The sequence below is a fragment of the Panthera uncia genome (genome assembly GCF_023721935.1).
Source record: "Panthera uncia isolate 11264 chromosome A3 unlocalized genomic scaffold, Puncia_PCG_1.0 HiC_scaffold_11, whole genome shotgun sequence".
NCBI classification, from domain to species: domain Eukaryota; kingdom Metazoa; phylum Chordata; class Mammalia; order Carnivora; family Felidae; genus Panthera; species Panthera uncia.
Genome location: NW_026057578.1, coordinates 68,218,683 through 68,234,293, shown reverse-complemented (window position 1 = coordinate 68,234,293; position 15,611 = coordinate 68,218,683). Strand labels below are relative to the sequence as shown.

Here is a 15,611-nt window from a genome sequence, read left to right as displayed (position 1 = left end):
TAAAGTGTTTGATTTAGTTATTTATGTTGATAGACTCATGTACGGTTATCAAGTCTGTTCCCTTAATTTCCATTCAAAGCTTTTCCCATACTACTCTAGAAGCATATCAATTAAAAAAAAAAAAAAGAAGTAGAAGAAGAAGAAGAAGGAATCCTCTATTCAATATTTTAAAACATAATGACTTTTCTACTCTTTTTCCATTGTTTTTCCCCATAGGTTGAGTATTACTTGCAAATTGCACATTTTGAATATAATTTACTTCAGATAGCTATAAGGTACACATTCCCTAAGTTCCTACGTACTGCCATGAGCTACCTTTGTTAACAGGTATTAGCCATTCCGCATACTGTACATGTGCTATTAGAGATTTTCCTCCGTTATTGTAAAAATATCAGAAATCTATTAAGTTTTGTGTCCTATTTCTTATTTTATGTAAAGGTTAGTTTTCTCTAGTAATGCAAGATCTAAAATAGTACTGTCTTAATTCAGGCTGCTATACCAAAGTATCATAGACTGAGTGTTTTGTAAAAAACAGAAATTTATGTGTCACAGTTCTGGAGACTGCTAATCTGAGATCAGGGTGCCAGCATGGTCAAATATTGGGGAGAGCCCTCTTCCAGGTTAAAGGTCACTGACTTTGTGTATCATCACCTGGTGGAGAGCAGAGAGGGGAAGCAAGCTCTCCAGGAACTCATTAGGGCAGTGATGTCATTCATGAGGGCTCCACTCTGATCACCTCATGTAATCCTGATTATCTCCCAAAGCCTCCACCTCCTAATATCTGAGGAGTAGGGTTTCAACCTAAGAATTTGGTGTGGGGTACAACCATTCAGTCCATGACAAATACTGAATCAGGATGCTGACTCTGGTTCTGCAACATATGTTTTCTTCTTTGGAAATAAGATAAATATATGGTTATGTTGTATAATCTCATTCAAGCCTTTCCAATGTCAAGATTGGACTAAGATGTTAGATGACCTCAGTAACCTCTAGAATCAGCTGTTCTCAATACTTAATTTACTGGACAATGGCTCTTTGAGATAACTAGATTAAATGTTATCCATTAAGGTGTTGAGGCTATAAATATTTTTTTCCATTCTTATATTGCCTCATTTCCATTACTGTGTACAGTTTGGATGTCACTAACCAATCAGGAAAAAAAGCACTTTTCAATAATAAAGTGGACACTGTTCAACTTTAAGAATAAGCTTACATTTTTTTAAACACTGAAAATAGACTTGGTAGGTTTACTCTAAATTTTTGTTGTGCATCTTACTCATTTTTATGGAAAACTTGTTCATCATTTTATCTCCTAGATATTTTTGCCACTTTTTTTTTCTTTTACTACTCCACAGTTAATGCTTCCATATTCAGAGTTATTTTTCTGTTCTTCCTACTCATAGTTTTTATTGCTTACTCAATGGTGCATTTGTTATCATGTAATAGCCCCTTAACAGGATCTTGGACTTTTATAGAATTAACTAGAGGTTTGAGCTGCTCTTTTTATTCTTTTATATTTCTTTTCTCCTGTATTTCCATGTTGCAGAAATGCTGATCCCTTTATTTCCCCATTTGGTTTATTTACCCTTAATGTAATACTCAATAAGAGGCTTATTTTATAGAAAGGGAAATCTTTGACTTATTATAAGGAAAGGGAATTTATTGTATGAGATTATGGGATAGAGGGTACTTTTTCTTAATCTAAAAACTACTGTTGCTATTAAACTATTATGTAGTTTACACATAAAGTCAATGACAAATAATATTAAATGGAGAATACTGAGAAAGTGTGGAGAAAGCAAGAGAAAAGATATTTGATTGCTTGTTTAATTTACTTAAAAATCAAAACATATTTAGCATTTTCTCATTATCTGTGAGGCTCAAGGGAAGGGACTGATGACAAAAAGAGTAATAACTGTCTAGAGCTTATATTATTCAAAGATATTTTGGCATGAAAGCAAAATTTTTATTAAAGTTATTTCCCAACCTGTGTTTTTATTTTATAGATAAAATGGTAATATTGTATAGTTCTCCACAGTATACAAATGCAATAACTATATCAAATCTAAATTTAGGTGTTCTTTTAAAAATATCATTATGAATTTAAATTATCTCCCTTTGTAACAAAAAAAAGGAAACAACATATACATTATTTGAACAGCTGTATATTCAAAAATATTACCAGAGAAGTGATAACTTGCTTAAAACCCTTAACAGTACTGCCCAAAAGCACTTCCTGTGATGACAGAAATGTTCATAATCTGTGATGTCTGGTCTGGTAGCCAATGACCACATATGACTGCTAAGAATGTGGAATTTGCCTATTGCAACTTAGGAACTAAATTTTTAATTTTATTTAATTGTAATTCATTTAATTGACATGTAATTAGGCATATGTGTCTGATGGGTAACATATTAGTGCAATTAGAAAATGTTTTTCTTCTCTAATATAGACAAACATAAAGTTAAATAAGAGGGAAAGATAAAGAGAGAAATTTATAATTTATGCATTGCTTATTTATTAGTAGATAAATATATTTCCAATGAAGTAAAATAGTAGTAGTTGTGTTATTATTGATGACATTATCAAATATTTTTTGTAAATGGTTTCTTATTCTATCCACAGTAACTTATGTAGGAAAATATCTTTATTAAGAAAAGTATGAAGGTTTGAATTTGTTTTTGAAAGAAAGTATTAAATAGGTATGTGTGCCTGTGTCAGAGATATGGCACACATGCTTGTATTAATGTTTAGAGTGGAGCTCATGAAGTGATTACAATATCATTGCCACACATTTTAAATCAATATGTAATAAAGTATAACTTGAGATTATTTTGAAAATTAAATCTTCAGTTTGGGTCAAATGAATTCAGACTTTCCAGTAATCAGCAGTTTACACATATGTCAAGAAATAATTAGTTATATCATATCATAATCATACTGTTTCATTTTAAATAATAAAATGGACTGTTCTGAATGATGGAATTAACATTTCAATATGTTTAATAAGAGTCCAAAAAACAAATCTATATTTTAACATGTTTTTTTAAGCAGCAAATAGCCATTTTAGGAAAAGATAAGATAGGGAATTATAAGGCTACCTTTAAGGCTTGTATTTGTGGTGATTTGATTTTATGGGTCAGTAAATCAGCAGATAAAGGGTAAATTGTTCAAGCTCATGGCTGCCTCTGCAACATGGGCTTGCATTCATATGGGCATGAGTAAGTACTAGATATTAGGCCAAACAACTACATCTATGAAATCTTTAAAAATATAGAATTTATTTTACCGTTTTAGCCTTTAACATCAAGATTTTTTTTCTAAGTTTATTTATTTATTTTGAGAGAGAGAAAGATATGTGAGTAGGAGAAGGGCAGAGACAGAAACCCAAGCAGGTCCACAGTGTCAATGCAGAGCCTGACTCAGGACTCCGTATCATGAAACACAAAATCATTACCTGAACCGAAACCAAGAGTTGTATGCTTAGTCAACTGAGCCACCCATGCACCCCTATTTTTTTTTTTAAAGAAAATAGGAGTTTGGACAATCTATTTGGTTGTTCTTCCTACTTGTCTATTGAGTCAAATTTTAAAAGTTTAGAACATGCTGCTCAGTCCCCAGATTTATCACACAATGTGTGTGTAAAAGGAATAAAAGTAGTATTTTTATCAGATTTGCATTTTATAACTAAAACGAAAGGGAGAAAACACTCTATGTGGCAAATGCATATTATATTGCTTAACCTTCCAAAATATTTGACTGGGAATGAAAGTGTCCTTTTATTTCAGATATTTTTAAACAGGATGCAAAATTTTGTGTGCTGTGAATGAAATGAATCCTTTAAAAGTATAAGAAATGTGTGGATAATTTTTCCTCTTGTTTCTAGTGGTTAAAATGCCCATGGGTAAACACATTTACAAACCTGTACTGCTTTTTTCCTTATTAAAGTAGGGCAAAGGTTTTCTAAATATGCTTTTTGTTTGTTTTGTTTTGATTCTTTTGGTCTGTTTGTTTTGTTTCATTTATTTTTTCTTTTGAGAAATAATGTCTATAGTACAGAGGAGAAGAATGTCAAGGCATTCTTTTCTTCTGTAAAGGAAAGTAAACAGTATTAGATTTTCTTGACTTTACAGAATCAACACACAATGCAATTAAGAAAGGAATATTTTCTGTAAAATACTTCTGCCTTCTTACAAAAGGAACAAAGAAATAATAAATACAATCTTCTTACTCCATATTATATTACTATTTTTTAAAGTGATGCTAATTGATACATTTGGTAATAGTTCCAGGAACATAACACAGCTTTAGTAGACATGCCAGCCTTACCCTATATTATTCAAATTCCTCATGTTCAATTTCTTTTTAAAGCAATTTTTGAAATCCACACAAACCTGGACAAAGAGCCTTCAAAACATACTTTCTATACACTCTTACCATCTTCTCCTTTCTATTTGGGTGTCTTGGGCAAGTCACTGAACCATAGCAGATTAACTGATGAGATACAGATTATATAATATTTATGAAAGTACCTTTAAAGTGGTAAGAAGACCCAAGTATTAGTATTTCTTGTTTTTATTTGCCTTGAACATTTAGAAGAAGTTTCTTGAGATCTTCATAAAACTTTATGAAACATTTTATAAAAACTTCATTTACTCTATTTTCTGCTTCCGTTCTTTTTATCATTGCTATTGATTGATTGATTGATTGAAGTATAGTTGACATACAAGGTTACATTAGTTTCAAGTGTACAGCATAGTGATTCAACAGCTCTATAAGTCATGCTATGCTCATCAGAAGTGTAGCTACCATCCATTACCATACAATGCTATGATACTGTTGACTGCATTCCTCATGCTGTCTCTTTCATTCACATGACTTACACATTCCATACCTAGAAGCCTGTACCTCCCACTCCAGTATGCTTTCTGTGGATTGATTCTCAGGTATTCAGAAATGTTTTAATGTAACTTGATATTACTGCATTACATTTAGGAGACAGAATAGCACAGTCTGTAGGAAAACTATCAACTTAAAAATGTTAGATTTAACCACATTAAACTATTGCTATTTGACCAGTTTTTGTCTGAAAGAGTAATTTCTCATATTTCAACCTCAGGTGCTATTGGACCGAATGATTTCAGTTTTTGGAGAAGCAGAAGAATTCCTTGTACCAATCTTCCTCCTGTTGAAATGTGCTGTAGTTGAAAAGATAACTATAATAGTTTTACATTTTGTTTATTTTTGAGAGAGAGAGAGACAGACAGAGCATAAGTGGCGTAGGGGCAGAAAGAGAAGGAGACACAGTATCCGAAGCAGGTTCCAGGCTCTGAGCTGTCAGCACAGAGTCCGATGTGGGGCTCGAACTCATGGATGGTGAGATCATGACCTGAGCCAAAGTCGGACAGTTAACCGACTGAGTCACCCAGGTGCCCCAAGTGCATTTTTTCTTATAGACTATTTGGTACATATGCAAAGGTCCATTGAATTAAAAATAATATGAAGTATTTCTTATTTTGAAATAAAATTTCATTTTTCTTAAATATAAGAATGAATATATGCTTAATTGACTAGTCAGTTTTATACGGACCATTTTTTTTTCATTCAGTATATAGAAATCTAATTTATTAAACTCTAAACTTAGGACTTTTTTTTTTACATTATAGTTCAGTTAGTCATATTTTCACACAGTGTTCCCAAAATTAAAATGTTTGCTTTTTTCTCATAGAAATTGGATAGATTTATTTTGGACTGGTCTGAGTAAGTATAGATAAGTAAAATCAGAAGTATTTGGAAATTTATTTGAAAATTCTCTGTAATAAAATGATTTGTGAAAGAATTATATAAATCTAGCCTGTATTCTCTCAAATGAAAGGCCATCAGTGGTCTTCAGCAGAGTTTACCTACTCCATCCTAATGTTGGAAAACCTAGGACACTTGGTGGAGTATTCTCTTCTGGTACCATATACCTGGAGGTGGTCTCCCATTCATTTGATCATAAAAAAAAAAAGTCATATCTGAGTACTGAGTAAATTTATTCTACCAACTAATACAAGAGCTCTCCTCCTCTGCTTTCTAAAATACGATGACTTCAGACTTTTAGAAAGGAAGCGCGACTCACCTCAACGAACTTTCTTTGAAGAGCTGTGTAGCAGTGGTTGCGTTTGGATAGGAAAATGCCTGGTAACACCCTGCTCAATTTTGTCTTAGGAGAGTTTATTTCCGTGTAAGCAATAAAACAGTAAAAATGGGTGACATGAGCAGACACGTGTAGACTACTCTTGTCACAGTATTTATGGTCATTCTTATATGTGATGTTCCTTTTCTAAGTTCAGCTATTGATATTAATATAGCAATGTTAACTCAAAGTTTAGATGTAAGGAAGAATTGAGGCTATGAAAGCAAAACAAAATCCTTGTCATAGTTCCCCATGAAAATAAAATTTGAAATTATATTCAATATAGTTTATGTGAGTCATTTAGTATATATTTTGATATATTGACTAATACCTGTTAAATTTCATCAGGTCCACTGAACACCTTAAGCACCAGAAGAATCTGCCATATAATTATCCTTCCTTCCTCTCATCGTTCTTTCCTTCCTTCCCCTGTTAACAAGATGGAATATTTTGAGTTGAATGCCACAAACTTTGTAACAAAATTGGCACCTGTGTGATCCAGAAACAAAGGCAGTCTGCAACTTAGGAAAGTACTATTGCAAAAGTTCTTTGAAATGTTGCAACTCATATCACAGTTTCCAAGGGGAACAACACTATCAGGCAAAGTAAACTTCTCAGACCACTTCACAAAGGACTCATTAACACCATAATATACTTGAATCATAGTATACTGTACCTAAAGTAAACTTGTATGTTGCTCACAATGTTCATAGGGAAAATGTTTTTATAGGGTTCAAGTGGGATGTTAGGAATGTCCTTGCTGCTGCAAATTGGTTTAGAGTTACTTCTTTTACTCCTAATCAGTGAAGAGAGAAGAAATATTAGTTATTCTACTTGGCTCCCCTCATGCTCTAAGACTGTGATTCCAGTGGGCTTGGTGGGAGTGTCATGTAGGTAGATTTAAAATAACTTGCTGAGGCCACCTGTTAAAAAAAGCATTTTGGAAACTAGCCAGATCCCTGCCCAGGCTGTGGCTGTTTCTTTCCTTCCATAAGCCTCCATAATGGACCTTTTTTGCTTCATTTGTTGTTTGAACTTTCTGTTGATTCTGGCCAGCATTTCTCTTCCTCCAGCTGACTGCTGCACAAACCCACAGTTTCAATGCTTTCCTCCGTTTCCCAGTTTTTGAAACATTCCCAGAAGATTGAGGTTTTCTAAAGGCTTTCACTGTTAAAACCAAAAGAAAAATAAAATAAAGCAAAGCTCCATCCTGTGCCACCATGGGAACCAAACTCTGCTATACTGGCATTTAATCCCCAAGATGAGAGATAAAGTCTTGAATATATTGCAAGGGGCCAGAAAGGCGAGTATAGAAGCTAGCAACCTCAATGTATGTAAGAAGGAAATGGAAACCTTTTCTGTATTCCTCTTTCTTCTGGCCATTACCACCACCGCTTTTTTACTATATACCCCATTTGGATGGCTAGATCTGGATGGCAAGTTAACCTCAGTAAGGGGAGTTTTGATGAAGGAGAGAAGGAGCCACAGAAAATAAAGGGAGCTGGTCATTGGCAACTAGTAGAGAAGGAAGGAAGCCAAAACAGAGAAGGAATGCCCAAGTGGTGACAGATTTCTTTCAGCCAATTTTATTTTATTTTTTTGTATTTATTTATTTTTTTTAAATATATGAAATTTATTGTCAAATTGGTTTCCATACAACACCCAGTGCTGATCCCAAAAGGTGCCCTCCTCAATACCCATCACCCACCCTCCCCTCCCTCCCACCCCCCCATCAACCCTCAGTTTGTTCTCAGTTTTTAACAGTCTCTTATGCTTTGGTTCTCTCCCACTCTAACCTCTTTTTTTTTTTCCTTCCCCTCCCCCATGGGTTTCTGTTAAGTTTCTCAGGATCCACATAAGAGTGAAACCATATGGTATCTGTCTTTCTCTGTATGGCTTATTTCACTTAGCATCACACTCTCCAGCTCCATCCACGTTGCTACAAAAGGCCATATTTCATTCTTTCTCATTGCCATGTAGTATTCCATTGTGTATATAAACCACAATTTCTTTATCCATTCATCAGTTGATGGACATTTAGGCTCTTTCCATAATTTGTTTCAGCCAATTTTAAACTTAAAATGTAGCAAATAAGTGGACTCTTGCTTGTAGATTTAGATGAAGCTTTCATATTGCTAACCTTAAATACTGATTGTACAAAAGGGAGTTACTGGTGATATTTTATATCAATTTTATCTCCTAGTCATCATTTAATTCCTGATTTTCTTTACATTGAAACAAATACATTTGTTTTCTTGCTCATTTTTCTTTTCCTAGAAGTATGTAAAATTATGTGCAAAAAAAACCTCATGATAAGTTAAACTTCCTGTCCTTGGATTCTTATAAGCTGGGAGGCCAAAGGAAATTTTTTTTTTCCTGGAGATGCTCTTTTGAAGTAATTCAAAAACATACAGTTTAACAGTCTGCAGCTTCTCTTCATGTCAACAGCACACAAATTATTCATAACATAACTGATGTTCTGGTGCCTATTCCCATTTTTGTGAGGGAAGCATATCTTATCTGAAAGAAAAAGAAAATTTAAGGTATCTTGTTCATGATTTTATTCCTTATTTTCACAATCAAAAGAAAAAAAATCAGTGTGATCTTTAGAGGTGGCATGGTCATCATAGTAAAGTTGATTACTAAGACTCACTTCATGTACACAGCACTATTAGGTCATCAGAATTAAGAAGCCAGGGTATTCTGCAAGCCAAGAGCTTTTCCCTAACTTGACAATGTCCACAGGTAAGGCTGGATGGACTGCTTTCTACCTTAACACTAAAGCAAAATGTACTTCTTTAACTTTATACTGTGGCTTGCCAATTTTTGCCCCTGTCTCTGTTGCTGTTAAAAATCAAAATACTATTTGATTGCAAAAGAATCTACAAAGAGAAAGCAAGAGTTGATGTGATGAGGAAAACTGTTCTTTTTAAACTTGATATTCTTGAAGTCCAAAAACCAAGTCGAAGGGAAAGAGAAAAGGAAAAACATCTGGCAAATGATTGTAAATGGGAGAGCTGCCACCATTTACAATTATGTCCAGATTCTGAAGTAATGTAGGGATCATCTGTAGGTTACCAGAGTTTAAATCAACTAAAGCCAAAAAATAGATACCAAAAGCGTAGAATAGAATGATACAAATAAAGAGAACATTTTTTTTAATTATGTGATTGAGTCTGAAATTCAGTAAAGTTTGTTCCAAGCCACTTTTCTTCCTTTTCTTCTTATTCTATTTTTTTTAATATAGGAGTTAATATATTATCTCTTCATTTACTCTACTACTTTGATTTTTTTTTTTTTTTAATCTGAGTCTTTTGAGACAGACCATTTTTCTGAATTTGGTCAAGTTAGGATTTGTTTACACATTGGACATGCCTTGGATTTGCATAGTGGGGTCCCATTAGTTAAGCTGGTTCTCTTTATGAATAAAAACTCAGAAACATGCTGGATGCCAGGTCAAGATCAATGGTGCCATCAGTGGCCCTGTGTTTTAGTTAACGGTGAAGGGAAAGAACTCACTTGCAGGGGATCTGAATCAATGACCTTGATTTTATTACCACAGCTTCCTTTCCTAGTATCTTACTTAGCACATTTATAAAATTGGTGTCAATCCTAGGCCTGTTTTACTTTGGTTTTCATTTTCCTTTTACTATTAGGTTTTCATGCAGCACTTTACCAAGAACAAAACAAAACCCTTTTCCTGAGACTGTGCTACTTAAAACCATATGCCAGTCTCTGTTTATAGAAATTAAGTAGTGCCATAGTAATTGGTGGATTTTTTTGGCAGTTGCCTCTCCTCTAAATTCCCTGATTTTGTTGTTTTACCCTCTATACTAAAAAATCTTACTTAAAAAAATAAAAACACACCTTAAATGGGGAGTAAAATTTCAGAGGGCAGTTAATATAAAACGAAAGTATATCTTAAACATTAATATAATCTGTATCTTGTATGATATCTCATATAATATAGCAAAATAATTATTTATTTATTTATTTAAATATTTATTTATGTGGGGGAGATCACGTGTCTGGTAAGGACAGATAGAGGGGGACAGAGGATCCAAAGCAGGCTCTATGCTGAATGACAGCAGTGAGCTGGATGTGGGGCGTGAACTCACAATCCATGAGATCACGACCTGAGCCGAAGTCAGACATTCAATTGACTGAGTCACCCAGGTTCCCCTAAAATAAATCTTTAATTTTTGTGTCCATGTCATGTCAAAGTTGCCATTGAAAAGTAGCAAATTCAGTCTAGTTTCTTATTTAGTAGATTAGAAACCAAAACCAATCAGGAAATGAATATCACATACCAAATATTTCAGTCTTTTTTTTGTTATTTCTTTTAAAATAAACTCTGGCAAACGTAGTATTTTGTATAGATGCTATTGTACACATTTATCCACTAGCATTCTTCTATTATATTTGTTAAGACCATATCCCTAAAAGTGCCTATGTTGATATTTCAGTTTCCAGTTGATATATTTTAAACAAAATTGATGACTTTTAATCCATTAATAATTTTAACAATTAGAAAGAGTTATTTGTTTAACCTTATGAAATGGTACATTTATAAGTTATTTTTCTCCCAGTTCCTACTCTTGCTATTGTTTTGTTCTTCCTAAACACTTTTGGTCAAATAACCACTTTTAAGATTCTATTTAATTAAGTAAAAGAATAAGACTAGAAATGTAAACGTGGATATATTTTATTATTGAAAGCATTGTGATAAATACTAAAACCTGGCTGTTGCCCTATTCCTAAAAGACAGGTTTCTCTTCCATTTCTTACTGTATGCTGAGCCCTGTGTATCATTTTTGAGCCCTGTGTACTTGAATTTTTTAGTAGTTACTGAAAATAGTTCAAATCCCATACACTTGCATTGATTATGTGTAGGAAATACATGCAAAATCTGCTTGTGTACACATATATGTGTATGTGTATATATCTGTATATACATATATATATATACACACACACACACATATGAAAATACATGTAAATATACGAGGATATGTAAATATGTCTATTATATGGAAATATAAAAGAAAGTTTACCAAATATTGTCATTATAATAACAGTTTTCATACTGATACCCTAAACAGAAGTACAAACTGAATAAACCATGATAAATTTTCCCTAATGGGCAGCCCCCAAATGGATAAAACAACATCACTTCTCTTGCAGTGATTACTTCTAGTTAATGGATTTAAAAGATAACTTTTTAACAAATTCAGTAAACTACCATTATTTGTAACGAACTATTAACACACTGTAAATAAACCAAATTATAAATTTTAGTTACATAGGTTTATTTGTGTTTATGGAAAAAAAAGTATTAGAAATACTTAAAGGCAATGATGGTACATGGATGTAGAACTGGGGTGTCTTTAAGTGAAATTTCATGGCTCTTGGCAGTGGGCTTTATTTTATCCAAGTCCAGATCAGATTTAGGAATATAATCTTTTGGAATTGTAAAAATAATAACAATAACAATAACAACAACAATAATAATAATAAGGCTTTAAAAATAATTGCCTAGAACAACCACATCAGTGACATGTAAGAATGTTTGCTTAGCACAGGACAGTGAAAGACTTTTTAAAATTCCTTGCTCAGGACATGACAGTGTACCGAAATTTTGTCTCACATTCTTAAAATGCTGCCAATAGGAGGGAACCTGCTTCCCATGATTTTGTTTTCCCCTTTGAACGGTAGCGATGGAGCACTTGCATGATGTGTTTGATGCCTTGCATGAGGAAGACATGCAAAGGCAAAGGTCCAGTCTGCATGCTGCTTAATGAATGTTTTTCCTTTTCTCTCCCTCCTTGTCATGTGCTTTCAGAAGACAACAATGTGGAAGGTGGGTGCTTTCTACTTTATTTTCCAACTCTCATTTGCCTTTTATTTCATAGTATTAATAGAGTACATCTCGAATTTAGACGGTAAGTTGAACTTATTTCTGAGCATTTGTTGATTTCTGGATTGTGTATCACTTTTCATATAGAACACACACCCTCAGCCCCGTCAGTCCCTAAGTATATGAAACTCCTTCAGCCTTAACTCCATCCCTTGATGGATTCCAGCATGCCATATAAACCTTAGAATGCTTATTGCAGTGTTCTGTATGGAAAAAATGATACAATCCTTCTTCTTTTGTTTTAAATGAGAAAGTATTTCTTTGCAGTTTCAGAGTTCAGTGCATGATCTGGTCTCCATTTTTTTTCTTGATCAAAATGATTTATTTTCTTTTGGAAATGTTTAGCATTTCATCACCCCAAGCTCATTGGTTTAATTTCAAATGATTTGATTTATATAAAAACAGAATAAAGCATTGACTCTAAGTAAGAGGCATAAACTTAGATTCAAAAAATAAACCACTGGCCATTGGAAATGAAAGTATACAACACTCCAACGTGATTACTGGTAAGTATGTTTGTGATATTCTGTGTCTGTTAAATAAAAGTACCATAGTCATTAAAGATTTTTTTCTGAAATTACCTCTATCAAGGAACTTTGAGAAAGTTATACTTTTTTCCTATCGAATCCAACAAACTAAAACATATTTCAACATTCTGATCTTTAAAGAACTTAAATGTATGTCAGTGTACTGCATAAGAAATCTCTCAAGGATAAGAGTGCTAACTAGGTAATTGTGTAAGGGATGTTGATGTTCTATTAACTTACACAATCACAGTATAACAGTTCTTGCAGACACATTGAACTAGCGTATATATTTCAGAAGTGTTTAACGTATTTCATTTTGCTGCGATATTCTGAAATAGAGCCATTCTGTAAAAATAATGAACATTTTTACAGAATGACAGATTTCTTAGAAAAAGACTTCCCATCTGAGGTTACAGATAAATAGCTGTTGAAGTCACCAAGATTTGATGTCTCAACGATTCATGGTGATACTAAGTTGGTCAGGAGCAGGTTTCAGCATATTATTTGTGAAACTTTTCTGAACAATATAATTGTTTAGTTGCTGAACATTTCTATTCCATTATTTGAATAAAATAGAGAAAAACTTCAAAAGTAATCATCAGTGAGTGTTTTTCCAAGTGTTGGCTCTCTGTATGGCTTCTGTTTTTCTATACTATAATTTTAAAAGCATGTGAATATGCCTTGATAAGGAGGATATTACCCTGAAGTTCTGACATCTTTCAAAATCAGTGTCATTTATATGATGCATGTTAATTGAGATTGATTTTTTAAGTATCTTTTCAACTTTTTTTGCATTTCCTTAACATTCTGTAAAATAGTCCATGTTTCTGTTCCTTCTTTTTAAATCCACTTGCATTCCAGGGGGTTTAAAATCAGCTTAATAAGCCTGAATGCCTCTTTCCTCACACATGCATCCCATGAAAAATTTTGACAAGATTTGCAGAGTATAGCCTATAAACTATTCAATCATAATTGTAACATTCCTATTTATAACACGACTTTGGCACTCTAGTGGGGATCCCTTAGAGGTAAGAAAGTCTAGCATGAGGAATGTGGATGTTTTTGAGGCTTACTGAGGACGTATTAAAAACCACCATTAGAAGCGTTTTATATATTTTCTAAAAGTTAGATCTTATATAGAGATAATATAATATAGAGATAAATCCCTGATTTCCTCTACAAAAAATTATTAACTCTTTTTAGAAAATACATGTACTAGTTTTAAAAGTGAAATTACATGAAAAATTATATAACCTACACATCATCACCAACAGATCATAAACTTTTTAATCTCCCTGTGTGATGTTTTTGTTAAAATCACTTTGAAAATACAAAAAGAGGCTATACTACAGAAGCATTAAACTTCTATGTTAAATTGTCTTTATATTTTGACTATATGTTGATTTGTAAATGTACTGCCCCACAGGAATGTTTAAATACTCCTAAAATTTTAAGGAAATAATGCACATTATTTCAGTATTGGTGCAAGTAATGTATAATGTAGCTCAGTAAAGTCTCAAATATACTTTAAATAATACTAGGAAATATAAATTTTATTGAAATTGCTGTATGTATTACTATATTGCTGTAACATTTTCCCATGTTCTTGAAATAGACATGGATTGAGGAGAAGCTTTGTTGCTGAATATGGAATGAAGAACTAGGAATTAATGCCTCTCAGTAAAAAATACCTTCTTGGATAGTGAAAGAGTTTTTGTTGTTCTTGTTGTTGTTTGTTTGTTTGTTTGTTTGTTTTAAGAACATTAGCAGTATTTAGTAGAGGAGTGAACTTCAATCTGAAGTCAGTTGTCAAGTAACACATAATAAGTATTTAAATAAAGGGAATTCAGTATTATTTTAGAAAACTTCCCTGATGAAATTAGTATTTATATAAAAACATAAAACTTAATATGTATTGTGTGTGTATATATATATATATATATATATATATATATATATATATATATATATAAACTCATAGTTCATTATTTAGGTAATGTTTAGGTGAAAGACTAAATAATTTTGTCCTCCATGGGAAATTTCTTGAGCCTATTTAAAGCTGATCCATTGTTTCCTAAAAACATTCTGTAGTAAATTCTGACTTTACAGCTGCATGTTTAATAATATATTTTTGTATTTGAACAAGCTTAGTCAATTGCTACATGTGTCAGACAAGGAGACATTTCTGCATTATCATTTCAGTGTGACTAAGGACTTTTTAATTTAATTATAAAACTTCTCATTTTTTGATGAGGGGAAAAAGATCAGACCCAGCCCATGTTTCAGATATTCCTTTGGGTTTTAAAAAATATAATTTTATAACAAGCCCTGTGGTGGCAGTATCATCAAAGGGCATGAAGGACAGATGCAATATTTAAGGGATTGGTTGGATTTTAAGTCATGCTCTTCATTGTTCCAACTGATACATTGAAGAAATACACAGAGCAGCATATGCCAGTGTTTAAATTACAGTACTATTAACTCTTTGCCCCAAAGCATTCCAACCAGGGGTTGAAAGAATGCTTTTTGATTTGTCTCTGTGATACAGACATGTCTCATAGGAAACAAGATGTCTGTCACTGAACATTTTTGTCACCGTGACAACCCTGACTTCCCATGCTCCCTTGTTTATTGCTGACTGTGCTCTTGTTTCCCTTCAAGGTCTGGCGCACCTGATGATGGGCGACCAAGGTATGGGCTCTGTTCCTTTTCCACTCTGCTTTCAGTGTTTTCTTGTTCTGTAGCTGCTTTAAACCATCACTGCAAAGGATGGGCAAATGCTTGCAAATTATCTGGCTGCAAATTAAATACATAACTTTTGTTCACATTTTTTCATATGTTTTTTCCCCTTTATTTGTTAGATTTTGGTTTGCTCCTTTGACTTTTATTTTCCTTCATTCTTTGCACTGTAATATCTGCAAATAAATGAGACATAAGAATTTGTGATTGAGACTTTGCATACATTTGTAAGCATATGCAGTTAAGGGT

General features: G+C 33.0%; 1 protein-coding gene across 1 annotated transcript in view; it reads left to right on the top strand.

The window, feature by feature from the left end:
* LOC125936992 (neurexin-1-like) overlaps window positions 1-15,367 on the top strand; it is a 104,918-nt gene extending 89,551 nt beyond the window's left edge. The window contains exon 2 of the mRNA XM_049651462.1: window positions 15,285-15,367. Within this exon, the coding sequence (XP_049507419.1) occupies window positions 15,285-15,367 (83 nt within the window). The remainder of the gene's footprint in view (window positions 1-15,284) is intronic.
* The last annotated feature ends 244 nt before the right edge of the window (window positions 15,368-15,611 follow it).